The following is a 27,843-nucleotide window of genomic DNA, read 5'->3' as shown; positions in this document are numbered from 1 at the left end:
GTGGAGGGGGGGGGAAGTCAAAAGGAAAAGGCACCACACCTTCTAAACTTGTCTACCCTAAAACTCCCACTTTAATCCAGTCCCCAATAAACACCTTAGGCAACACCTGGCAAAAAAGCCTTTTATTTTCCCCCACAATCCAGCTCTTCACTTTTTATGACATCTCTTCCAATTCAGAACCAAAGCCCAATAAGTTGACTGACACCTGGTGAGAAAGAAAAAAACAAAATGGGACAGGTCAGAGTGCCCCTGAGGAAAGCTCTGGGATGAATTCAGAAATTGAGGAAGGAGCAAAAGAAGTGACAACTGGAGACAGGTAAGAACACTTAATCCCACTGGGGTGGCCTCAGGGCCTCAAGACCTGCCAGGGGCCAGAAAGCCTTCCTTTCCCACTCAGAAGCTGGGAGGGCTCCATCATTTCCAGTCCTGGGTAGGTGTTTAGGGCAATAAGGCCTAGCCCCAAGTTAAATTATTAAAGTTGATCTGAGCTTCCACTTCCTCTGGCCAGAGCAATTTCCTGGGCCCCAGCTGTATCCACTTCTCCCACAGTAGTTTCCTAGGGCACTGAGGCCAGCTGAAGCTGATAGCAGCTTAAGAGCTGGCTGTATAACATGAGGTTCTCAATGAGATGAGACCCACCTAACAGGGTGAAACCTTTATGGAAATATTTCTTTCCCTTAATGAGCTGACATGTGAACTAGTTAGCCAGTATGTCCTTCACTCCTGCTTCTCTTTGTGAACAATCCTCTTTGGAGAATTGTTTCCTCCAAAGAATCTTGTTAGCATTATCAACTTTTTCTAAATGCAGGAGTTCATGTAAAGTGCTTGGGGACACAGTATGTGCCCAGTAAATGGACATGATTAATCAGACTCTTTTGAGCTGTTGAAGTTGAATTTTACAAAATTTGTATCATAAAACTGTCATTTCAGGACAAAAGCAAAACAAGCATGATTCATATCCAGGGCAAATCATCAAACTTGAACCCTCTTAACTCATTATCTTTGCCAAAACAGATGTGAACTACAGCTACAGATCAGTCTTTTTTTTTTTTTTTGGTGGTATGGGATTTGAACTCAGGGCCTCATGCTTGCTAGGCAGGCACTCTTCCACTTGAGCCACTCCACCAGCCCTTTTTTGAGGTTGGGTATTTTCAAGATAGGGTCTCATAAATTATTTGCCCGGGCTGGCTTCAAATGTCAATCCTCCTGATCTCTGCCTCCTGAGTAGCTAGGATTACAGGCATGAGCCACCTGCACTGGCTCTGATCAACCATAAAAACCAGACTGTTACTTGAAAGAAATCAGTCACAAAAGAATATGAATTATTCCATCTATATAAAGTTCACAAATAAATAAAACCAACCACATGCATCCTTGGAATGCATTCTTGCATAAAACTATAAAGCAGGATAGCAGTGAGCTTCTAGGGAGAGGGAGGACATTATTAGCAAGGAAAGGACCATGAGGGGCTTCTGGGTTGATGGTGATATATCATTTTTTCTCTAGGTGATAGTTACAAGTGTTTTAATTTTTGGGGACTTTTCTACGTGATTGTTAACTAGTTTATAATTTTAAAAAAGTGTAACTAATAAGAAAATGTTGCATGTTTATGGTGTAAATTGCTGGACAGAAGTAGTTGAATAGACTTCTCTGGAACTTATAAGAAGCAGTATTTGAAAATGGATTCCAAGGATCTGCTTTACCCCAATTATAACTGCCACCCCCCACCCCATCTCCTATTCTCAGAGGAGCAAATATTCTCACCTGAGAACAAGGCAGGAACTAGGCCACTGCCCTCAGAGCCGGGCTCTAGACCAGTGGGACTCCCGGCGCGGGTGGAAGCATGCAGCAGTGACACAGCAGAGAAGGCCACAGAAGAGAAGCAGGAAAGAACCCAAGACCAGCAGCCTGGAGCCACACAGAGCCAGCTCCTCCTAAAAGTGGGCATAGAGAGGGAAAGGGAAGTGATGGAGAGAGGAGGGACAAAATCTCCCCCTGGACAAGATGGCTTGCCCCAGCCCAAAGCTATGGAGAGAAGTCTCCAGAAAGGAGAGGCTTCTCACATTTGGGGAGCAGCTAATGGGAAAATGTTATTTTAGACAAGTTAACATTTGTCTTCATGGTTTACAAACTGCTTTCTTGCCCAGCCCTCCATCCATTGGAATCCAAAATGGCTCCCTAAGTCAGGAAAGTTCTCTCTTCACATTTTAAAGGCTTTGTTAGCAGAGCCAGGCTGTGCTCATCCCAGGTCTTTTCAAATGAGAGGGAAGACTGGCAGTAACCTCCTAGTGACTCTTCCTTTTCTACTCAGCCCATCTCTTCCACCCAGCACTGGCAAGGGCTTTTCTCTCCTCCTTCAAAGCCCTCAGTGGTTTCCCCATTTCAGTGTCCAGTCACAGCATGATCATCTGTAGTCAGCGCCACCAGATCAGTGTCCCCATCCCTTTATGCCAGTTTAACCCCTCCCCAAAGACCAAACACTTCTCCATCCTTGGGCTTGTGTTCCTGTCCCTCCCCGCTTGGGCTTCTCTACTTCCTCATTCTTTCAGAATGGCAGGGCAGAAGGCATGGATTACAATCTTGGCTCTGCCAAATAACCAGTTGTGTGGCCTTAGGCAATTGCTCCCTCTCTCTAAACCTGTTTCCTCATCTGTAAAATGGGATAATAGCTCCTACCTCAAAAGGCTATTTTAAGATCAAATGAGATAATGAACCTGAAAGCACTGTGTACATTATAAACCACTGTACACAGTTCTTTCTCAAGTGGCACCTTCTCTGGGAAGCATTATCCATAAATGTTCAAGTTAGGATGAATTGCTCCTTACACTGTGTTTGTAACACTGCTCACATCTCTTATGACAGCAGTTATCCCATTCTGCCTCTTATTACAGCTTCCCAATTCCTTTGAAGTTGAGATCATACTTTATCTTATTTAAAGACAACAGCAAACAATTGTCATTTATCAAATCTATTATGTACGCAATATTATGCTGAGCCCTTGACAGTCATTCTCATTCAAGCCTTATTTGCTGGAATTAGGAGATAGTATTGTGTTTTCTGTTTCATGGTGAAGAATCTGAGGCTCAGAGAGGTTCAGATGCTTGCTCTAAGTCACACAGCCTCTCAGGCTGAGTTATAAAGAATACCTATGCTTTTTCTACTAGATGAAATTGCCTCCTGGAATCTTCCAGACAGCATTCAGCATGGCAGTCTACAAAACCCTGACGACCAACCTGAGATTCTTACCGAGGTGAGCAGCTTGGTGAGCACAAGGCCTTCATGGCTCCAGACCCTAACACACTCCTCACCCATCTTAGGGCTCAGGGTGGCATTTCCTGCTCCTTCCTCTAAGCAGGATATAGGTGGCTGGCTTGAGGGCAGGATTTCTGGAACAGCGCTAAAATATAGACAGGTTCCTGGAGTCCTTTCTGAGGTCACTCTGGCTGTGATGAGGATCAGCTCTCCTGCAAAAGACCCTGCAAGAAGACCAGGAGAGGAGAAAGAAGTGAGGGGTTGTGCCAAGCATACTGGCTCAAGACTGTAATCCCAGCTACTTCTGATGGGGAGATAGGAGGATCATGGTCTGAGGCCAGTTTAAGCAAAAAGTTAGGAAGACCCTATTTCAAAGAATAAGCCTGGTGGTTCATACTTGCAATCCCAGCTACACAGGGGGTAGAGGCATGATAACTGCAGTCTGAGGCTGGCTTTGGGTAAAGAACATGAGAACCTATCTGGAAAAAATAACTAAAGCAAAAAGGACTAGAGACCTGGCTAGCAAATCAAGGCACTGATTTCAAACCCCAGTACCGTACTGCAAAAAGAAAAGACAGTGGGGCAGGAGCCAGACATTATTAAGCTTCTGTTCACTTCTGTTCATTTGTTCGTTTCATCTTTTTTTTTTTTTTTTTTTTTTTTTTTAGGACTGGGGTTTGAATGCACTTGCAAGGCAGATGCTCTACCACTTGAGCCACTCTGACAGCCCTTTTTGGCTTTCCTTATTTTTCAAATGGGGCTCAGGCTGGTATGGAACACAATCCTGTTTATGTTTCCTGCTCAGTTGAGATGACAGGCGTGCACCACTATACCCAGGTTGAGATGGGCTCTGGCTAACTTTTTGCCTGGGTGGGCCTTGAACCATGATCCTCCCAATCTCCACCTCCCAAGGAGCTTGGATTACAGACACGAGCCATCATGCCCTGTCAGGCTTTTGTTCATTTCTTAGGCTTCCTATAATACCAGGTGTCTTGGCATGGATTCTATTCAATAAAGTACTGTATGACACTGAGAAATGAAAATAGATGTGCAGGAACAAACACACATTAACTGAAATTAGCTTACAATTAATGCAGTAATCATTCCAAGACTCACAAGGTTGCAGCGGGACAGGTAGAGACACACTGTCCATGTCAGTTTGTAAAAGCTCATTTATCCTTTTTAAGAAAGCAGTGTTCCACTAGATACTAAAACCCATGAAAAGGTTCACATCCTGTTTTAAATTAGTGGGGAAATGATGACCTGTTTAGTAAATGGCTTTGGGACAATTTCCATGTGGAAAAAAATAGGAAGTTAGACTGTTTTCTCACAATGTAAAATAAAACCCAGATGGGACTGGTGGAATGGCTCAAATGGTAGAGCACCTGCCGAGCAAGCGTGAGGAAGGCCCTGAGTTCAAACCTCAGCACCGCAAATAAATAAATAAATCCCAGAAATATATTACAGAACTATACAAACCAAAAATAATTTTAAGCAAGTATTAAAAGATAATACAGAAGAATATTTTCCAATTGTAAAGTGACCAAGGCATTCCTTCAAAGACACAAAACATAAAAAGACTTGATAAAGAACAAAAACAACCTAAGCTCATAAAAATTAGAAGACTTCCAGACAATGAAAGATAAGTTAAAAACAACAACAACAAAAAAACAAGTAGCTGGGCACTGGTGGCTCACACCTGTAATCCTAGCTACTCAGGAGGCAGAGATCAGGAGGATCACAGTTTGAGGCCAGCCCCAGGAAAATAGTCTGCAACACCCTATCTCAAAAAAATTCATCACACACACACACACACACACACACACACACACACACACACAGCTGGTGGAGTGACTAAGCAGCAGTAAGAACACCTGCCTAGCAAGCTTGAGGCCCTGAGCCTGAGTTCAAACCCCAGTACCACAAAAGAAAACAACAAAATCAAACCAAAGGGGGTGGGGGAATAACAAGTCCTACATGATGGTACATGCCTGTAATCCCTGCACTCAGGTGGCTGAGTTAAGTTTGAGGCCATCTTGGGCTTCATTAAGAAATCCTGTTTCAAAAAGAAAAGAAAACAGTTCATACCCTTTGACTCAGTAATACCACTTGTGGCTGGGCACAGTGGCTCACATCTGTAATCTCAGCTACTCAGGAAGTGGAGATTAGAGGATCGTTCTTCAAGGTGAGCCTGGGCAAAAAGTTAGTGAGACTCAATCTCAAACAACAAGTGAGGCATACGCCTGTGATTCCAGGTACTTGGGAAGCCCTAGGTAGGAGGTTTGCAGTTTCAGGCCAGACTAGGACAAAAAGGAAAGCCAACCTGAAAAATAACTAAAGCAAAAAAGGCTAGGGACATGGCTGAAGTGATGGAGCACCTGCCTAGCAAGCGTGAAGCCCTCAGTTCAAACCTTACAACTGCCAAAAATAAAAAAATAAAAAAAGCAATACTACTTATAAAAATTAATCCTAAAAAAACAGGTTAAGAAAAATGTAAAGTATAGCAAGGACTGGGGATGTAGCTCAGAGGCAGAGCACAGGCATGAGCTAGGCCCTGGGCTCCATCCTGAGCACCAGAAAAACAAAAACAAAACAAAAAAACACTAAGATGTTTACTTTGATTTTACCCAAAATAACAAAAATTAGGAATCAGTAGAGATGTTTATTAGGGAAAGCATTCACAAATGATGGCCTAACCACTTAATGGGTTAATTTGCAATCATTAAAGTAACAATATTGAAGACAGGGTAGTAATATGGAAAACCACTTATGTGTAAGTGAAAAGGAAAAATACAAATCCATACACGCACCATAGTCACTACTGAAAACTGAAAATGAAGACAACTTTTCCCCTTTCTCCTTCATCACCAGATGGAATCAGGGACCAAGTCTTGTCAATTCCAGGTTTCTAGTGTCTCTCTCAGATCATACCACTGTGGTAGCTCAGATTTTCTTATCATCTCTTCATCATGGTCACCTCCTAACTGGCTTCCTGTGTCTGGACACATTCCTTCCTGGTAGTCAGCCAAGAAAGTGTGATTTTTTTTTTAAAAAAAGTAGCACAACAAAATCCTACCACTTCCCTGACTAAAATCTTTTTTATGTTTTTGATGGTACTGGGGTTCAAACTCAGGGCCTCACACTTGCTAGGCAGGCGCTCTACTGCTTGAGCCACTCTGCCAATCCTGTTGGGTTTCAAGGTAGGATCTCACAAACTATTTACCTTGGCTGGCTTTGAACCTCAGTCCTCCTGATCTCTGCCTCCTGAGTAGCTAGGATTATAGGCATAAGCAACCAGCACCTGGATCTCTGATTAAAATCTTTGAGTTTGCCCAGTATACTGGATTAAAGTCCAACTACTTTGAATTGCATACAAGATCCTCCATGGGTTTCTGCCTCCATTGGACCTATTGCCCATAACTCATTCAACATTCCTTCCCCTGTGTGCACTAGCCAACCAGAACCTTTCGAAATTCCTAAACATACTATTTTGGTTCCCACCTATATGCCTTATGTCTGCTGTTGCCATGGCTGGAACTGTGCATTGTAGGAGCTCCTCAAGCTTCAGCTTAGGCGTTGTATCCTCAGAAAGGCCAGCCTTTCTTCACCATCCCTGCTTTATGGATCTCTGGGTACTCCCACTGTACCATATGTTCTACTTCACACACTGAAAGACACTTACTTCTATTCAAATCTGTGTCCTTGGTAGACTGGAAGCAACTTGAAGGGAGGGTCCATGTCTTACAGACCTCCGTATTACCCTGTTTGGTATACAGTATGTGCTCCATAATTACTGGATGGTTGATACAACCATATAATCCAAAACATAATCTTTGGTATTATTACTTTATTTCTGATCATTACAAAAAATAGAGCTTCTTTACAAAAGTAGAAATTAACAAGCTGACTCTAAAATTAGTAGGGAAATTCAAGAGATCTGGAATAGCCAACACAATCTTTAAAAAGAAGAACAAAGTTGGAGGACTAACATTTCCTAATTTCAAAACGTACTATGAAGCTACAGTCATCAAAACAGTGTGATACTAGCATAAGGGTAGACATATGGATCGGTAGATAGAACTAAGAGTCTAGAAGCCAATAATAATTTATGCTCAATTGTTTTTCAGTAGGGTGCCAATGGGGAAAGATAAGTCTTTTCAACAAAAGATTCTAGGATAATAGGATACAGAAAAGAATGAGGTTGGACCCCATCACATCATACCCCCAAATTAAGAAAAAACCCTGATAAACTGGACCTTCATCAAAATTCAAAACTTTTGTGCTTCAAAAACAGCACAAAGGAGAGAAAAGATGCAAATCATACATCAGATAGGGACTTGTATCTAAAAAAGAACTCTTACAATCAGAAGGACCCAGTGACTCACACCTATAATCCAAGCTACTTGGGAGACTTCGATTGAGAGGATCAAGGTCCAGACCAGCCTGGGCAAAAAGTGAAACCCATCTTCAAAATAACCAGAACAAAAAGGGTTGAAGGTGTGGCTCAAGTAGTAGAGTACCCGCCTAGAAGCCCTGAATTCAAACTGGGCTGGCAAAAAAGAAAAGAAGTCTTCAAGTCAATAATTAAAAGACAAATTACCCAATTTAAAAATTAAGCAAAGTCTCTGAAAATATATTTCTCCAAAGGAGACATACAAAAGGTCAATAAGACCATGAAAAATCCTAAATCTCTTTAGCCATCAGGAAAATGCAAATCAGAACTGTGAGCTATAACTTCACAATGATTAGGGAAGCTATAGTAAAACTGACAGATGACGAATGTTAGTGAGGAAGTAGATAAAGTGCAAATCTTATGTTGATGAAAATACAAAATGGAGCTTAGAATGGTTTTGTACACGTATAATCCCAGCAACCTGAGAGGCAAAACCAGGATAATCCTAAATTCGAGGCCAGACTAAGCAAAGTTAATAAGACTTGATCTCAAGTCAGTGGCTCACTCCTGTAATCCTAGCTACTTGGGAGGATGAGATCGGGAAGACTGAGGTTTGAGGCCAGCCTGGGCAAATAATTCTGAAGACTCCATCTCCAAAATAACCAGAGCAAAATGAACTGGAGGTGTGGCTCAAGTGGTAAAAAGTCTGCTTTGCAAGTGCAACACCCTAAATTCAAACCCCAGTCCCACCAAAAAGGAAAAAAAAAGACCCTATCTCAAAAACAAAATACAAAAACAAAGGCTAGGGATATGGCTGAAGTAGTAGAGTGTCTGAGTAGCATGCAAAAAGTGTAGCAATATGGAAAACAGCCTGGTAGTTTCTCAAAAGATTAATGAAAGCCAGCACCAGTGGCTTACGCCTGTAATCCTAGCTACTCAGGAGGATCGAGGTTCGAAGCCAGCCTGGGCAAACAGTTTGAGAGACCCTATCTCAAAAATACCCATCGCAAAAATAGGGCTGGTGGAGTGGCTTAAGGTGTAGGCCCTGAGTTAAATTAATAATAGAATTATCATATATTCTACTCATGAGTATATTCTCTAGAGAATTGAAAACATGTACACACAAGTGTTCAAAGCAGCATCATTTCTAATACTCAAAAAGTGGAAACAACCCAAATGTCAATCAAATGATTAATAGACAAAACTGTGTCATACCATGTTATTCAGCAATAAAAATAAATGAAATACTAATACATGCTACAACTGCATGAACCTTAAAAACATTCCAAGTGAAAGGCCAGTCACAAAAGACCCACATATTGTACTGATGTCTAAAATAGGCAAAGCTACAGAGATAAAAGTACATTAGTAGGTGTCTAAGGCTGGGAGCCTGGGGGAGAGAGAGTGGTATTGCTAAGGGCTAGAGAGTTTCTGTTTGTCTGATGAAAATGTTCTAAAAGGAACTGTGGTGATGGTCCATACCTGTGTGAATAGAGGAATTCATTTAACTGTATATTTCAAGTGTGTGAATTACAGGGTACGTGAATCATATCTCAACGCAGTCATGTATCTCTCTATATATAGGTGGCATGGCACAAGTGGTGCAGCATTTGCCTAGCAAGTACAAGGCCCTGAGTGCCACAATTAAAAAAAAAAAAAAGAAAGAAAAAGAAAAAAATCTGAGACCAAATGTCACCCAGGAATTAATGGCACTCACTGGATGATATCTCTCTCTGTGTCATCATATTGACAGAAGACTATAGGGTCTTTAGAGATTGATGGTTTTTAAAATTTCTATGCCAGACACAGAACAGGCACCTACGATACTAGTTTAATTGAACAGGCTATGCTGATATCACTGAGGCAAAAGGTGCTGCCAAGAGATAGCTATAGGAATGAGAAAGAACTCTGAGTCAAAAGTTGCCCATCTCATTAACACCTCTAAGGACAGAATGAAAGAACCTCAGAATAAGTATCTAGTCCTTATTACTGCAGAACTGACTAAGACATAGGGACATGCCTAAGGTCAGCAGGGTGGTGAAGTCAGGGCCCAGCCTTGAGTGTTCTGATGGACCCCCAGTTTTCCCTGATCTCACCTTTCAATCCCATCTGACTACCAGGGATCTTGGCTTGGAATGTCTGGGTCTTGTTTCTGTCTGGACCATCTCCGAAGTTCAAGGTGGTCAGTAAGCCCACGACATGAGACCCTTGCCACTTCCCTGTGACAGTCCCATTCATGGGGCACAGGGTCAGCTGACCAAAAGACCTCAAGAAGGAGACCCAATCCTGTGAGCAAAAAGAGAGGTGAGATGAGGTCAGTGGCAGGAGCAGGACTACATGGGAAGGGGGAGGAGCAGTGTACTTACCTGAGGGATGTCAGGGCTGCGCAGGCCAGTCCTGTGGGTGAGGAGGAAGCCACCCAGGCCCAGGCCGGAAAGGCCAAGTAGCAGCAGGATCAAAGTAGCACAGACCAGTGGTGGGTGGTGGGCCAGGCAGAGATGCAGGTTGTGCCCTGCCTGGCAGCTGCCCATGAGGAGCAGAGGGGTCTGGGTCTCCGTGGAGAGCCTGCTGGAGGACAGCGAGGGAGAACTGGACAAGAGCCTGCTGGTCAGAAGGTACTCACCCATGTTATACAAAGGGAAGCTAAATCTCAGAGAAGACAAGAGACTTGCCCAAGGTCACACAGCTAGTGTGGATCAGAATCCAAGATTTTCAACTCCAAAAGCTTATCTCCCTGCACTACTGAGAAGTTTACTGCATTTTGTTTTTGAAATAATCAAGATAAGCAGAGCAGAGCATTTTGTGCTGGCAAAAGGAACGTGAAAGGGAGATTTCGCAGCTAGAGAAAGAGGAAGCAGCGGTTCTGGGCTAGGGTTTAGCTGAAAAACCTATCTGGCCAGAGCCCAGACAAGGGAAGAAGGTTCCTGATTTGGAGCTCACTGGCTAGATCGGTTTGAATCTACCTTGCTACTCATTAGCTATGTGAGGTCAGTTAATGTCAGTGAGTTTGAGGACCTGTGAAATGGGAATTCTAAGAACACCAAGTCATGAGGACTCAATGTGGCAGACAGAACAGTCTGCATGGTACTTGGCCATTCAGGAACTCAACAGATGTCCTTTATGTTTCCTGGTGTCCACGTGAGGCAAGGCAAAAATACTGTGGGAGAAACTGAGACTTTAACATAGGAGTGGTAGGGCCAAGGTCTGAAACCTATCTCCTGCTTCCAAGTGGAGTACTCTATTCCACCCAAGAAGCGACAGCCCAATGAAAAGGGACTTCTGGAAGGCGAGGAGATAAACACATGGGGTGTGGGGAGACGGTGGGAGCCACGGAAATGCAGGTGTCACAAATGCTCAGCCCCTGCCCTTCCTCGAGTCCCGGCATGTCTGGAAGGGGCAAAAGAGGCGGCGGGGTGGGGGGGGTGGCGCGGGGGAGGGGTGGTAGAGCCTGAGGGTCAGCAGCTGGCGGTGCACCTGGGCCCCTCCTCCCCAAAGCCCCCTCCGGAAGGATCTCAACACCCGCATCCCTTCCCGATCTCGCGGCGTTGGGTCTGCCAGACACTAGCTCTCACCGCTCGGAGCCGGGCGGAGGCCAGCGCCCCCCACGACGTCACGCGTGGAGCGGCGAAGGGGCGGGGTCCGTGCTTGGCGTCTGTCTTCCCCCGCCCGCCCCGCCTCGCCTCGCCTCGCCTCGCCTCGCCTCCCCGCCTCCCCGCGGCGGGGTGCGCATGCGTAGTGTGCACTCGGGATTCCGCCTCGCGGCTGCCAGGCAGCGTGGAGGCCGTACCAAAGGAAAACCCAACGGAGGGGCTAGGGTGAGAAAATAACTCCGCGGGAGGTGAGGAAACGGAGGCAGGCCTGGGAGCGCAGGCTAGAAACATTGTAGAGCCCTCGGCCTCCCTCCGGAGGGACCAACGGGAACCTCCCGGGACCAACCCTCCGGGAGAGTTTCAACGGGAATCTCGTAGCAGGTATTTTTCTGTTGCTCGTCTCCCACCCGCGCCAATAGCACGGCCCAGCCGCGCCCAGGTTGCGAGGAAGGACTTGGGGTCCGCCCTGTGGGGTGGGGCTCCCACTTTTAGGAGTCTGTTCTTTTGGGCTAAGAGTGGTGTTTGGGCTTCGCTCTTCACCGCACCCCAAGACTAGTCAATGCCTAAGCGTGGACGTGGCCTCTAGCTAAGACTCCTTAATGCAGAGCATCATAGAGCTGCAAGGCTGCTCAATAGACAGCCGTCTCTGTCCACGTCTGTCCTCAATGTAGGGATGAGATCATCTTACACGCAATAACATGACACGTGGAGCCAGCAACTCTGGGTTCAAATCTTGACTCTGTGCCCCTGCACAAGTCATAACCATGCTCTCCAGGGCAGTAAGATTATACCTCTGTAAAGGATCTATCTCACTGGTTGGTTGAGACGCTTAAGTGGTAAAGTGTGGGAAAACATGTGCCCAGTGCCCACTGAACACACAGCCAGCACTGGCCAAATACTGTTTGAAACAGAATCTGAGTATCTAACTCCATTGTGGGTTCTTTAAAGACCATGTCTGTACTGTACCACCACCACCCACAGAAGTTTGTCGCACAAAACCTTTGCATAAATGGCTAAATGACTTTTGCCAAGGGTGCCATTATTAGTGAGGAAAAAGTCATTTCTGTGCATCGGAAGACATAATTAACAGTGAAACAGTAGCCCACAGAATTGGAAGAAATATTTGAAAATCATGTATCTGACAAGGGGTTACTATGTTAAATCTATAAGGAACTCAAAAAAACCCCAAACAAACATGGAGGTATGGCTCACGCGATAGAGCACCTGTTTTGCAAGCACAAAGCTCAGTCCCACCATAAAAGAAAAGTTTAAAACAAAACAAAACAAAACCCAAACAGTCCAATGAAAAGCTGGGCAAAGAACCTGAATAGACATTGCTCCGAAGATAGGGAAATGAACAAGGAGCACAAGAAAGAGATGCTCAACATTACTAACCATTAGCGAGATGCAAATGGAAACCAAAATGAGATAGCGTCGCATACCTGTTAGGATGACTACAATCCAGAAATCAGAAAATAGTAAATGTTGGTGAATACATGAGTAATTAGGAGCATGAGCACTGTTTGTGGGAATATGAAATGTGCTGCTATTAGAAAAGTATAACAATTCTTGAGAATTAAAAATAGAATTACCATATGATTCAGCAGTTCCACTCGTGTGTACCACCCCCCCAAAATTGAAAGCCGAATTTCAAAGGGATTGCGCACTCATATTTAGAGCAGGATTATTTACAAGAGCCAAAGGTGAAAACAACCCAAGTGTCTATCAACAGATGGGGTATACACAACATGGAATATATTCAACCTTAAAAAAGAAGGAAATTCTGACACATGCTATAACATGAATGATCTGAGACCATTTTATGCTAAGTGAAATAAGTCAGTCACAAAAGACATTACTGTATCATTCTATTTATATGAAATGCCTAGAATAGTCAAGTTCTTACAGACAGAAAGTAGAATGATGGTTTCTAGAGGCAAAGAGGAGGGGAAAATGGAGAGTTATTGTTTAGTGATAAGGAGTTTTAGTTTTGCAAGATGAAAAAATCCTGGAGATGGATGGTAGTGATGGCTGCACATCACTGCCAAGATGAGTGTACTTAAAACTACTGAGCTGTATACTTATAATGGTTAAGATTGTGAATTTTATGTTATTAATATTTTATTATTAAGATTAAAAATAATAATTGAAAAACCACTGGGGGGAAAAGTTTATGCCACAATCTCCTAGAGTCTAGTAAGTGCTTTATAAATACCATTGATGGGCTTAGTTGAAATTCCAAGCATACATACATAGTGTTTTCTTCTGAAAGGAAAAATAATGTGGTTCACAGAGAAATTTACCATCTAACAATTGGAAGGCACTTAATAACTGAGCAGGTTTGGCCAGGCATAGTGGCTCAACCTGTAATTCTACCTACTCCAGAGGCAGAGATCAAGAGGATTGTGATTTGAGGCCAACTAAAGTTCCCAAGACCCCATCTCAACCAATAAAAAGCTAGGTGTAGTGGTACATGCCTAACATCCCAGCTACGCAGGAAGCATAAATAGAAGGATCACAGACCAGGCCAGCCAGTCAGTGTAGTTATTAGAAAATAACTAAAGCAAAAAGAGCTAGGAGTGTGGTTCAAGTGGTAGAGGACATATCTAGCAAGAACAAAGTCCTGAGTTCACACCCCAGTATGATCCAAAAAACAACAACAAAAAAACAGTTCCACTCAGCCGGGCACTGGTGGCTCATGCCTGTAATCCTAGCTACTCAAGAGGCAGAAATCAGGAAGATAGGATTCAAAGCCAGCCCGGGCAAATGGTTCATGAGACCCAATCTTGAAAAACACTTCACAAAAATAGGACTGGCTCAAGGTGAAGACCCTGAGTTCAAGCCCCAGTACCGGAAAAAGAAAAAAAATCCCCCCTTTGTTTTACAGATGCTAAACTGAGATCTTGGAGAGGTTATGAGACTTGTTCCAAATCACTCAGACAGTTAAGCCTCAACTGGAACTTGAGCCCAAATTTCCTGACATCAGTCTTTTCCCACTAAGTATTTTTGGCTTAGTTCTGCCAAGAGATGTCTCCTGATCACCTACATAGAACTTTGCTCCCCAAATCACATACAGCCTAACTTGAGCCCACTATGCATGTTCTCTAATCTTGTTCTACTCTCCCTAGCCCGGGCCTCAGCTCCTGGAGCAGGTCACTCTCACAAGCTAGATGCTGTCATAGTTTAACCACACACTATTTGCTTAGCTGGTACTGTTGGTCAATTTATTAAAAACAAAAACGAAAGCTGGCAGAGCGGCTCAAGTGGCAGAGCGCCTGCCTAGTGAGCGTGAGGCCCTGAGTTCAAACCTCAATACCACCAAAAAAAATAAACAAACAAAAATAAAAACAATAACAAAAAGTAGTTTTGTAGGTCTGGGATGTAGCTTGGCAGTAGAGCACTTGCTTAGCATGCATGAGGCTCTGGGTTTTTTTCCCAGCACCACAAAAACACCAAGAAAAAAATAGCAGTGGGGCTGGAGAGTGGCTTAAGTGGTAGAGCTCCTGCCTAGTGAGTGTGAGGCCCTGAGTTCAAACCAAAACAAAAACAAAATAGTAACAATAAAAAACAACAGGCAAGTTCTGGTAAGAATTCACTGACTTTTAAGGTTGGAAGGACATCTGCCCATGCTTAAACATTTGTGAAGTTTAGGTTAAAACCCCAAACAAAGTATTCAGTAGAAAAATAAAAATGAAAAAAATGAAGAAAAGAAAGGAAACAAACAAACAAACAAGTATTCAGTAGACAATTGGTTGTTTGTTTTTTGATATAGTGTCTTTAGGGCTGGAAGAGTGGCTCAAGTGGTAAGAGTACCTGCCTAGTAAGCATAAGGCCCTGAGTTCAAAATGCAGTGCTGCCAAAAAAAAAAAAAAAAAAAGGCTGGAAGAGATAGTGTCTCAATATGTAGCCCAGGCTGGCCTCGAACTCCTGATCTTCTTGGTCAGCCTCCTGTTTGCTGAAATTGCAGGTGTGCACCAATATGCTGGTTAGTCAACAATTTTTTTAATGCCTGCTATAATCGAAATACAAAATTATTGTTATTATTTTTGACAGCACTGAGGTATGAACTCAGGGCCTCACGCTTGCTAGGCAGGCATTCTCCCAAGTATACAATATCCAGGTCAGCAACATAGCTCAGGAGTAGAGCACTTTTCTAGCATGCACTGGCCCTGGATTCCATCCCCAGCACTGTAAAAACAACCAAAAAAACCAAACAAACAACAACAAAAAAATCTATCCATCTAGCATTACTAGATAACAAATCTAGTTTCTAGAGTAAGATAAGGCATGAAAGTGACCAGTACAGTCCTAATATACAATGAAAGGTCAACAAATGTGAGTTTTCCCTCATTATTCTTTTATTTATTTTTATTTATTTTTTTTTTGATGGCATTGGGGTTCGAATTCAGAATCTTGTGCTGCTAGGCAGGAGTTGTACCACTTGAGCCCAGCCCCCTCATAATTCTTATGTTGTGAAGTAATTAGGCATATTTGAACAGCAGTTCTCACAAATGAACATAATTCATTATTTACTTTTACAGTAAACCAAGCAATTCTATGAAAACTGGTTAAAGCAAGGAACTACCTCAAGTCTTGAGAATCAGGGTAAATGTATGCAAACAAATGTTTTACAGAGAAAAAAATGTGGGTGAGGGGTCAATCAGAACACAAAATTAGTTGTGCACTTTTTTCTTTTTGGTGTGCCTGGGGTTTGAACTCAGAGCTTTGTGCTGGGAAAGCAGACACTCTACTGCTTGAGCCATGCCTCTAGTCCATTTTGCTCTGGTTATTCTAGAGATGGAGTCTTGGGAACTATTTGCCTAGGCTGGTCTTGAATTTTGATCCTCCCCCTCTCAGCCTCCCAAGTAGCTAGGATTACAGGCATGAGCCACCAGTGCCCAGCTTAGTTGTGAATTTAATGCACCAGTATATACCAAAATCTTAAAATAATCCACTTAATAGGCCCTCAAGCTTAATATTACAGTGGAAACTTGCTTCTTAGACAAGCTAAATAATTTAACCAAGGTCACATGGATAATAAGTGGTGGAAGTTAGCCTGACCACAGCCTCACATATAAGAACCAAAGTAGGTTAAGAATCACCCAAGACCCCATCTCAATCAATAAAGAGCTAGGTGTAGTGGTACATGCCTGTCATCCCAGCTATACAGGAAGCATAAATAAAAAACAGGGAAAAACTAGAAAATTCCCAAAGTAGAAAAAAAATCTCAAATTAATAAGCTAACTTAAACCAGGTACTGGTGGCTCATGCCTCCCAGCTAGTTAGGAGGCTGAGATCTGGAGGATCAACCCCAGCAAATAGTTCAAGACACCTCCCTCATTTCCAAAAATAATCAGAGCAAAATGGACTGGAGGTGTGGCTCAAAAGGTAGAGCACCTGCTTTGCAAGCACAAAGCCCTGAGCTCAACCCCAGGACCACCAAATAATAATAGTAATGATAACCACCTAAGTTATCACCTGAAGGAAATAGAAAAAGAAGAGTAAACTATACATACACAGATTTAGCAAAAGAGGTGATCTAATAAATTTTAAAGTAGAGACAAACAAAATAAAGGATAGAGTAGGCCAAAAAATTGTAAAGGGCTAGGGGCATGGCTCAAGTGGTAAAGTACCTGCCTAGTGTGAGGCTGAGTTGAAAACCCCAGTAGTGTACAAATGAAACAAACAAGCAACAACAACAAAAATCAAAGAAAAATGAGACCGTAGCTGGTTTTATAGTAAGTTTTTCTGGAAATACATAAATTATCATAATTGAATCAAGACGAAATAGAGAAATCTGAACAGACCTATAACAAGTAAAGAAATTGAATTAGTAGTAATTATTTTAAAGGCCTCCCCACAAAGAAAAGCCTGAGACCAAATGGCTTCATTGGTGAATTCTAGCAAACATGTAAAAAAGAATCAACTAATCTTTAGTAAATTCTTCAAGAAAAGAAGAGGTGAGGCCTCATTCTATAAGGCCAGCATTACCTTGATACCAAAGCCAGACAAAGACATCAAAAGAAAATTACAGAATAAAATTCCTTATGGATATAAATGCTAAAAATCCTCAACAAAATACTAGCAAATCAAATCCAGCAGCATATCAGAGGGATTATAAACCATGATCAAATGGGATTTATCCAAGGAATACAAGGGCTCTTCAACATAAAAACAGTGTAATGCCCCAGATTAACAGAATGAAGAGAAGAAACACATGAGCATTTCAATTAATGCAGAAACCTTTGGAAAAATCACTTTTTCATGATAAAAACACACTCCCCACCACCCACATAAGAACTGGATTTGAGTTAAAAATTTCACACTTTCAAAGCTGCTTGAGCCACACTTCCAGTCCATTTTGCTCTGGTTATTTTGGAGATGGGGTCTCAGAAACTATTTACTACTGCTGAAAATCAAACTGAGATTCTCCTGATCTCAACCTCCAAGTAGCAAGGAGTATAGGCATGAACCACTGGCACCTGACAATAGAAAGCAAAGCCTTGAGTTCAAACCCCAGTGCCCCCAAAAAACAAAACCAAACACACTTAATAAGCTAGGAATGGAAGGGAACTTCCTGAAAATGATAAAGGTCATAGATGTAAAACCCACAGCTAAAACTTTCCTAAGATCCGGAGAAAGATCAAGATGTCTGCTCTTGCCCATTCTGTTCAGCATAGTACTAGAAGCTTCAACCGGAGCAATTAGGCAAGAAGAGGAAATAAAAGTCATCCAAATTGGAAAGAAAATAGTAAATTCTCTCTTTTAAGACCATAAGAAATCCACAAAAAATTGATATACAATCATCACAAGAAAATCAGTTGTATTTCTATATACTTGCAATAAGCAACTGAAAAGAAAATTTAAAAATAATTTAATTTGCAATAGTAAGAAGATAAATAGCAGCCAGGCACTGGTGGCTCACACCTGTAATCCTACCTACTCAGCAGACAAAGACCAGGAGGATTGTGGTTCAAACAAAGCCAAAGAGTTTGTGAAACCCTATCTCAAAAATACCCAACACAAAAAAAGGCTGGTGGAATGGCTCAGGTGCCTGCCTAGCAAGCATGGGGCCTTGAGTTCAAACCCTAGCACTGACAAAAAAAAAAAAGATAAATAGCTCAATTTAAAAATGGGCAAAGACTCTGATTATACTTTTCTCCAAAAAAGATAATACAGATTGCCAATAACTACATTTAAAATTTCTCAACATCATTAGTCACTAGAAAAATGCATATCAAATGCATAATTCTGTAATACTTCACACCCACTAAGGTGGCCAGGTGGCCATCAGTTTTTGAAAGGAAAATAAGAAGTGTGGGTAAGGATGTATACGGCTGGTAGGGATGAAAATATCACATGTGTTGTAGTTTGAGTACAGACTCTAAACCTATGGCTGAGTTTCTGCTAGTATGAGCGAAAGCTTTTCTCTTTACTCTGTAGAAAGTGGCATTTTGGACTTTTCCTCTTCTGTCAAGCAATTTCTGCCTAGTTCATTGTCCAGTTAACTCTAGTTGAGCTTTTAAAAGTTGGCATTGTAAATAAAACAACTTGCAAAAAAAAAAAAGAAAAGAAAATATCACATGTGCTGTTGAAAACAGGTCAGCAGTTCCTCAGTCAATCACAGCATTACCATGTGACCCAACAATTCTACTCCTGAGAATACACCCCCAATTTAAAAATAGGTGCTCAAACAAAAACCACGTGTATTAACGTTTACAGAGGCTCTATTCACAATAGTGGAAATAACCCAGATGTCTAATAACAGGTGAATGAAACAAAATGTGGTGTATACCTACAATAGAACAGTGTTTTAATTAACAAGAAAGAGAATTCTACGACATGATATAATATGAATTAACCTTGTGGACATGATTTTAAGTGAAATATACCAGTCACTAAAAGGCAAATATTATGATTCCACTTTCATGAGGCATCTAGAGTAGTCAAATAATGGGAGTCAGAAAATAGAATGGAGAGCCAGGCCTAGTGGCTCATGTCTGTAATCCAAGCTACACAGGAGGCAGAGGCAAGAGGATCACAAGTTCAAGGCCAGCCTGGGCAAAGTTAACAGACCCTATCTCAAAAAGAAGACACAAACAATAGGGTTAAGGGTGTGGGACAAGTGGTAGAGCACTTGCCTGGCATGCATGAGGTGCTACGTTTAATCCCCAGTACTAAATGAAGCAAAAAAACAACCCAAAGAAGTAGAATGGTGATGACATGGAGGGAAAGGAAAGGATAATGGGCATAGAGTTTCAATGTGGGAAGATGGAGAAACATCTGGAGATGTGGTGATGGTTGTACAATAGCATAAATGTACTTAATACCACTGAACAGGACATTAAAAATGGTCAAAATGAAAAACATGGAGGAAAGAAAAAAAGAATAAAAAAAATGAACTTGTAATACATGATGCAATATGGATGAACCTTGAAAACACTATTCTAAGCAAATTAAGCCAGACAATAGTCACGTAATATTTGATTCCATTTATACAAAATATCCAGAGTAGGCAAATCAGAAATAAATCAAGTAGATTAGATTAGTGGCTGTCAGGGAGGAGTGGAAGAGGGACTAGGGAAAGGCCGCTTTTGGGGTCGGGCTTTCTTTGATATGATGAAAAGGTTTTAGCACTAGTAAAGGTGATGGGTGTAGAACATTGTGAATGTTCTTAGTGCACTTTAAAATACACAAAATGGTGAATTGTTTGTGAGATGTAATTTACTACAATTGCTTAAAATACTGAGCTTACTACTTTTTCAGAGGTATTCTGCTCTTCCTGTGTCTCCATCTCAGGTAGCAGTATCACCCTCTACCCCGGTCTCCCAAGCAGAAAACTTCTGAGTCAGCCTGTCCCCACCCTCTGCCCTTCTCCCACACATCCCATCCATCATCAAAATTGTCTCTGGAATCTTCCCCTCCTCGCCGTTCTGCTGCTATTGCTTACTTCAGGCTCTCATTATCTCCCATCAGGACTGCTGCAGCTGTCACCGAACCTCCTCTCTGCCCCACTCTCCCCTCCCTTCATTGCATCCTCCACACTTCCCACTGAGTTCATTCCCTAGAAGGGCAGCCTCAAGGTTGCTCTGATGCTCTGTCTAAAGACCTTTGTGGACTCCTTCAGCCCAAGGCCAATTCCTTCCATGTGCTCTGAACACCCTTCCCCTCCTCCGTGCTTCCCTAATCATCTTCCTCTTCTTTTCCACCTTTACTTACTCAATAGATATTTATAGAGCAACTCTATGTACCCTGGATGTTGGGATTAGAATGAGTAATGAGTTGAGGAATGTTCCAGCCTTCATCAAGCCTCCATTTCAGTGAGAAAGAGAATTAACATCAGATTTGGAAATGGACAGGAAGGAAATAAATATGAAGGTATTAGGAGACAGGGCAGGTTCAGTAGGGAAGTCAGGGAGATATCTTTGTGAAGGTGACTTGAGCTGATGTCTATGAATGTGAACACACTTGCTATGTGCAAGTCTGGCAAGTGGTGATTCCAGCTAGAAGGAACAGCAGGGCAAAGATTCAGAGAGAAGACTGGCATGAAAGGGAACAGGGAATGGAACTCAGGGGTAGGGGGACAGTGGTGTGAGAAGCATCCAGAGAACTTTCTGGAACCAGGACTTTGTAAATGAGCCATGGCAGATACTGGAGTTTGTTATAAAGCAATGGAGATTTTTAAGGAAAACAATATACATATTTTTTTAAAGATCTATCTACTAGATGAAAAATGGGCTGGAAGAGGTTAAAAGGGAGAGGGAAAAGTAGTTAGGATCAGTTCCTAGAATTCAGGGAAGATATGAAGGGCCAAGACTTGTCTCAAGTGGATGAACTCGGGTACATTGTGGAGGTAGAGCCAAGGCACTTGGTGACAGAGAGGAACAAGAAAATCAGACTCCTTTCTACTGATTCCCTTCCCTCAGCCCAAACACACTTGCACCCATGCTTTTAACTATGCCTTGATGACTTAACCTGATGACCTAATCTGATCCAATTTCCAAACACATGGTGGACAGCTCTGCAGGCACCTCCAACTCTTTTTTTTTTTTTGTGGCAGCACTGGGGTTTGAACTCAGAGCCTCGTGCTTGCTAGGCAGGCACTCTACCACTTGAGCCACTCCACCAGCCCATTGCTCCAATTCCCATATCCAAAACAGGATGCAGAATGAGCTGGTGTTGTTTATCTACAGCTTACAACTGTTCCCCCCGCCCCCAGATGGTCCACTGTTCCTGGTCTTAGATGACACTACCATCTGAACTCTGCACAAGCTAAACTCCTAGGAACCATCCTTGTCTGTCCTGATTCTTCAGCCCCTTGTACCCAGTATATCACTGAAACTTTCCTGCACTACTCATACTTCTCAAATCTCCTCTTTCCTTTTCCACTGCCATTACTATTGTGCAGCGGCACCTGACATTTTTCTTGCTTGGACTGTTGAAAACATATCCAATTTTTTTTTTCAGTACTGATGACTGAATTCAGGACCTTGTGCTTGCTAGGTAGGTGCTCTACTGCCTAAGCCATGCCTCCAGCCCCTACTTTGTTTTTCAGATAGGGTCTTGCACTTTTGTCTGAGTCAGTCTCAAATCGCAATCCTCCTACCTCTGCCTCCTGAGTAGCTGAGATTACCAACGTGCACTGCCATGCCTGGCTAGTCTCCAAATTTGTTTCCTTGAGGCAGAGTGATCATTTTGAAATATGAGCCTGGTCACTCATCACCAACTGCTTTAGGTAAGGCTGGTATCCTGTTTGCTCCGGAAAAACCCTGCGGTCCCACTCTTGCATACTTACCTCTGCAGCAGCATCTGCCACTGTACGGCGTCTTTGTAGGTTAGCTTCCAATGGGAGCCAGACTCTTATGACTTCCCAAACAGAAGGCAAAGTTTCAAAAGCGTGTGCTTAAGCTGTTTTTTTTTTTTTTGTGGTATGGGATTTGAACTCAGGGCCTTATGTTTGCTATGCAGGAACTCTACTACTTGAGCCATGCCTCCAGCCCTTTTGCTTGTGTTGGTTATTTTTGTGATAGAGTTTCGCATTTATGCTTGGGCTGACCTGGACTGTGAGCTTCTTTTTACCCTTCACATGCAGCTCTGATGACCAAGTCCAGATTTTATTGGTCGAGATGGGGGTCTCTCCAACTTTTTTGCTCTGTCTGGCCTCAAACAGAGATCCTCCTAATCTCATCCTTCTAAGTAGCTGAGATTACAGGCTTGAGCCAACATGCCTTGCTTCAAACTGTTTCTTTCCCCTGAATTGTTCCCTACCCTAATCTGCCTAACAAACTTCTACTTATCATCCACATGCTGAATTTATATTTCTAGCGTCAAACACCAGACTCATCTTTCTCTGCCTACTTGACATACTTGGATGTCTAATAGAGCTCTGAAACTTCCATATCCAACCCTGAATTCTTTTTTGTTTTGTTTTGTTTTATTGAGACAGGGTCTGGCTATACAGCCTAGGCTAGCCATGAATTCACCCCCCACCTGCCTCAGCCTCCCAAGTGCTGGGATTATAGGCATACACCACCATGGCCAGCTTCCAATGCTGAATTTTTTTGTCTTTCCCTCTAAAACTTCCCCTACCTTTAGCCTTCCTATCTCAATGATTTCAAGTCTATTTTATCAGTAGCTCTGGCTAAGAACCCTTGAGATCATTCTTGACTCCTCTCTGACAGCTGGGTACCAGTGGTTCATGCCTGTGATCCTAGCTACTTGGGAGGCAGAGATCAGGAGGATTGAGGTTCAAAGCCAGCCTAGGAAAATCCTATCTTGAAAAACCCTTCACAAAAAAGGGCTGGTGGAATAGCTCAAGGTGTAGGCCCTGAGTTCAATCTCCAGGACTGAAAAAAAAAAAAAAAAAAAAACTTCTCTCTCTCTCACCCCATTTCCATTTTTATGACTCTACTTTTAAACCTACCCAGAATCCAACCATGTCATACCACCTCTACTACCACCATACTGGTCTCAGCTGTCATCATCTTGCTTGCCTTATCTCCCTGTTTCTGCCCTTGTCCTCCCTGCCATATGTTCTAAATACAGCTGGCAGAGTGATCTTAAACAAACAAAAACATAACTGAAATCATGTTATTCCTCTGCTTGAAATCTTTGCAGTGACTCCTTTATTTCAACAAAAGTAAAAGTCATCTTGGCTCAGAGGCCTACTAAACCCTCAAGCTCTGGCCCCCTATTGCTTTCTCATTCCATCTCCAATCTCTTACTATCCCTTCCCTTCCCTTAGTCTGCTGACCTTCTTGCTCCTCCACAAGTGTATCAGACCAACTCTCCCCTCCAGCCTTTGGGTGACTGTTCTCACTGCCTGGAAAACTTTGAAAGCATTTCCTCAGGTATCTGCTTGCCTGACTCCCTTACTTTCCTCAAGTGTTTGTTCAAAAAGACTTCACGATGAGGCCCTCCTGACTCCCCTATTTAAATTGCTACTCATGAGGGATGTGGTGGTACACACGTATAATGGAGTTCAAGGCTAGACCTTAGCTATATTACATTTTTCTGTTCCAACAAAGCAGAACAAAAAACAAAGATAAAATTGCTACTTGTATCCCCCTCAACCACAGGACTCCTTGTCTACCTGACCTGTCTCAGCTTTTTAGTTTTCCTAGTGCCTGTCACCTTCGAATGTACTTACTTACCAATTACTATTCACTGATTGCTTAAGTGCTAATTTTCACATTTGCCACTTTAGTTGTTTATTGACTGTCTCCTCACTGTGATATGAACTTTATGAGGTCAGGAATCTTTGTAGCTGATGTATCCTAAGTTCCCAGAACACAGTACACAGTACGCAACACATATTTGCCAAGTAAATGAATTCTTTGAAACATATCTCAGACTTCAGGTTTTTCATAAAGTTTCCCCAGCTGTGAACAATCCCCATTCTCCTCCAAACAGATGAAATTATCCCCTCCTTTCTTTGTACTACTTCTGTAACTTGTACTTGTTGCATTTTCCTGATAATATTGTAATTTGCATGTCAAGATTACAAGGGCAAAAGTCAGAACCTGTCATTTATTTCTACATTCATGTGCCCATTCTAGAACCTGGTTCATAATACATGTGTGATGATTTTGATGAATAAAATAAATTGTACCAAGATCAAAAGTCTGGGTATGATCGGGGAAGGTATAGGAAAACAGGCCCACTCATAAGTGTTGATGTGAGTATAAAATGATTTAAGTTCTGTGAAGCACAAAGTGAAAAATAAATAGCAAATTGAACATAACCTTTGACCCAGCAATTCTATTTTTGGGAATTTATGTATGCGCGCGTGCGTGCGTGCGTGCGTGTGTGTGTGTGTGTGTGTGTGTAGATCAAACTCAGGGCCTCCTGCATGCCAGGAAAATACTCTACCACTGAGCCACAGTTACTGTCCTTAGGAATTTATCTGACAAGCTTACTTATTCATGTGTATCAAGAAGTGTTACATAGGCTGGTGGAGGGCTCAAGTGTTAGAGAACCTGCCTAGCAAGCACTAAGTCCTGAGTTCAAATCTTAGTACCACAAAAAATGATTGCAATATTGTTTTCAGTAGACCAGAAACAACCTGATTGACGCATCAGCAGGGTCTTAAACAAATCATGGTATATCTGTAATAGAGTACTGCTCAGCTGCTAAGCAGGAGCAGACACATCTACATGTACAGACATAGGACACGGTCCAAGATAGATGGAGCGGAAACAGTAAATGTTGGAAAGCATGTGCAGTATGCTAATATTTGTATTGGACCACCAAAAGAAGTTTAATACATAGTTATACACGCCTGGAATGTTTTGGAAAGATAAATAAGACATTCTGAGTAATGGCTACCTCTAATGAGAACAAATGGAATATGAGGGGCCAAGGTAGGGAAAACCTGAAGTACACTGAGTCTCTGTTACTGTTTGAATTGCACAATTAGTTAATTAATTAACTGCAATAATTAATTTAAATTGTGTACAATTAACATATGCTAATCACTCTTTAATAATAAAAGAAGCCTCGAGTTGGGAATATAGCTCAGGGGTAGAGTATGTGTGAGCCCTGGGCTCAATCCCCAGCACCACAAAATAAAATAATAAAACAGAAAAATGTTTATTGAGGCTGATGGAGAGGCTCAAGTGATAGAGCGCCTGCCTAGTAAGTGTGAGGTCCTGAGTTCAAACCCCAGTATTACAAAAAAAAAAAAATTCTTATTGTACAGGGATGGGAAAAAAAAAAACCCAACCCTCCATTCTATCCTAGGGGACTGATTGATAGAAAAATATGAACTCTTTTTAGCAACCTCTTTGGTTTTTCTTCTTTCTTTCTTTCTCTTTCCCTTTTTCATTTATCCTTTTTTTTCATCTCTTTCAAAATGGGCAGCTTGCCCAAAGAGGCATGCTGGGTCCTCAGGTGAATAAGCAGGTAAGAAAGAGGACAAGAGTGGGGCTGGAGGCATGGACTGCTAACCGACCCAATCCCTGACAGAAGTGACCATGGCCAACTGAACTGTGTTCAAAGCAGCTTGATCCAGGCTGTTAAAGCCCACATTGCATGCCAGAAGGCATTCACAGATTCCTGGGAGCAATTGTATTCAAAATGACTGTTCTATGTCATCACTTTCAACTATAGCAAAGCCCAACCCAACACTGCAAGCATTGGACTATGAGGGATAGCAGTGGCCAAGGGACTTTGGAGTGGTGGGTGTCACTAGCTCTAGTCCTAGAAATGACCTTGTTAGGCAAGGATACCAGACATCTTGGCTCACAGAGCAAAGGAAATGGGAAAGGCAGAGAAGGTGAGCCTAAGGGTTCCCAGGACTTACCTCAGAACATCAGAGACGGCAAACTTTGGAGGGCTTTTTGAAGAACAGTGAAGGGAATTGTATGGGACATATTGTATGGATAATGACAGGAATGCAGAACACGAGGCACCTAGAGCTTGTCCTCCCACCTTCACAGGCCTGAGAAGCCATTATAGAATTGGGTGCTGAACTATGATTCCAGGGCTGGAAGGGTCTTTTAAGATATTTTAGCCAATGCTCTGGGTGATGCAGGATTTTTTTCTATACTCTAGGCTTAAGCTACACACTCACAGAACTAGTAAAGCCCTCAGAGCCCTGGGGACCTGGAATACAAGGCCCCTCTTCTGCTTTTTCCTCAGGAGAGAGGCCTGAGAGAATGTTCCTCACAGCTTTTCTTTGCCTGGCCCAAGTCCCAGCTCACAGTAAGAAACTCATACCTGAGACAGCTCCACTTTCTCCTCCTCCAGAGCCAGCTTAAAGTCAGGAGGCGGCACAATGCTATGGAGCCTGGAAAGTCCCCCAGATTCCTCTGTGGTCAAGTCAGCTGCATTAAAATGAACTTTGTTCCCTGAGGATTTGTTTGTGGAGGTGTTATTGTGTACTTGATCACAGTTCCCATGGCTACAGGCTCAGTGAGAAGGGAATGGGTATGCATCAGCCTCTTCCTGCAAAATAGAGATTTGACCTCATTTATAGTCAAACATGCAGCAGGAGACCTTGCAAATGGCACAGCGTGAATACAGTTCAGAGAGTTGTGAATGGCAGGTAGAAAAGAACATTAAATAAAATAGTACATGTGGAAGTATATGTTCTAGCACCAGTTCATCCTAAATATATAATAACTTTTCGTTGTTCATAATAGTATTAGCTTTATCCAGAAGGGAGACCATCCTAGTGAGAGGTGGCAAATGGAAGCCCTCAGGCCAAATCTAACCCATAGACCTGTTTGTTCAGAGTATTTAAAACTCATTTTGTGTGGGCCAGGAGTGGTAGCTCACAACTGTAATTCCAGCTACTTGGGAGGCAAAAATCAGGAGGATCACAGTTCAAAGCTAGTCCTGTCAAAAATTGAACAAAGGTGGGCATGGTAGCTCAAGCCTGTCATCCTAGTTACACAGGAGGTGTTAAGTAGGAGATCTCTGTCCGGGCCAGCCTGAGCAAAAACAAATAAATAAATAAAAAATGGGAGACCCTACCTGAAAGATAACTAAAACCAAAAGAAAACACACACACACACACACACACACACACACACACACACACACACTTGTTTTGTGTCAACTCTTTCAAAACCAGTCTCTTGGGCTGGGGATGTAGCTCAGTGGTAGAACACTTGCCTACTGAGGCCCTGGGTTCCATCTCAAACTTCACAGGGGGAAAAAATGTGTCATTTTAAAAAGAAAAAGAAATCTATTTTTCATTGTGAATGCCATCTTGTTAAGATGTTAAGATGTGTACACCCAGTATACACCTCAAGTTGAACAGGATCAAGCGTAGGACTCATTACAAGGAGGGAGAATGCACAATATGAGGAACTGTGAGGCAACTCAGTAAGATGGGGCTGAAGATGACTTACCATAGATAGGACTGATGCTTGTGCCAGGTTAGGAAGCAAGGATAACTTTGGGACTGGGTATCTGAATAATTCCTACTAGAAAGATGGGAGGAGTGCTTGCTTTGGGAGCACATACACTAAAATTGGAATGATACAGAGAAGATTAGCATGGTCCCTGAACAAGGATGACACACAAATTCATGAACTGTTACATATTTTTGAATAATGACATGTGGTTTGAAGGTAAATGGAGGACATCATGTTAAGTGAA

The 27,843-nt window shown here is 42.5% G+C and overlaps 1 protein-coding gene and 1 non-coding gene across 8 annotated transcripts; one reads left to right on the top strand and one right to left on the bottom strand.

Moving 5' to 3' along the window:
• Positions 1–105: 105 nt before the first annotated feature.
• Positions 106–26,599, bottom strand: Tmem219 (transmembrane protein 219). Of its 7 annotated transcripts, none has more exons than XM_074059318.1 (6): positions 26,455–26,599; positions 10,012–10,210; positions 9,742–9,931; positions 3,247–3,476; positions 1,765–1,934; positions 106–205 (listed from the first exon to the last, which is right to left on the bottom strand). In XM_074059318.1, exons 2-5 carry the CDS (start codon positions 10,174–10,176, stop codon positions 1,797–1,799), a joined length of 723 nt encoding a protein of 240 aa, XP_073915419.1. In that variant the 5' UTR covers positions 10,177–10,210; positions 26,455–26,599; the 3' UTR covers positions 106–205; positions 1,765–1,796. The 7 variants fall into 7 exon arrangements, with proteins under 7 accessions (XP_073915419.1, XP_073915420.1, XP_020013535.1 ...); XM_074059319.1 differs by having other exon boundaries at positions 10,012–10,213; positions 26,455–26,584; XM_020157946.2 differs by lacking the exon at positions 26,455–26,599 and adding an exon at positions 11,218–11,373.
• Positions 26,600–27,685: 1,086 nt separating this feature from the next.
• LOC141418644 (U6 spliceosomal RNA) lies at positions 27,686–27,792 on the top strand. The gene has a single exon (XR_012443311.1). It is a non-coding gene; the product is annotated as a U6 spliceosomal RNA (small nuclear RNA).
• The last annotated feature ends 51 nt before the right edge of the window (positions 27,793–27,843 follow it).

The sequence above is a fragment of the Castor canadensis genome, chromosome 17 (genome assembly GCF_047511655.1).
Source record: "Castor canadensis chromosome 17, mCasCan1.hap1v2, whole genome shotgun sequence".
In the NCBI taxonomy this organism is placed as follows: Eukaryota; Metazoa; Chordata; class Mammalia; order Rodentia; family Castoridae; genus Castor; species Castor canadensis.
Note: the sequence above shows the minus strand (reverse complement) of the source record. Positions and strands in the feature narration are given on the sequence as shown.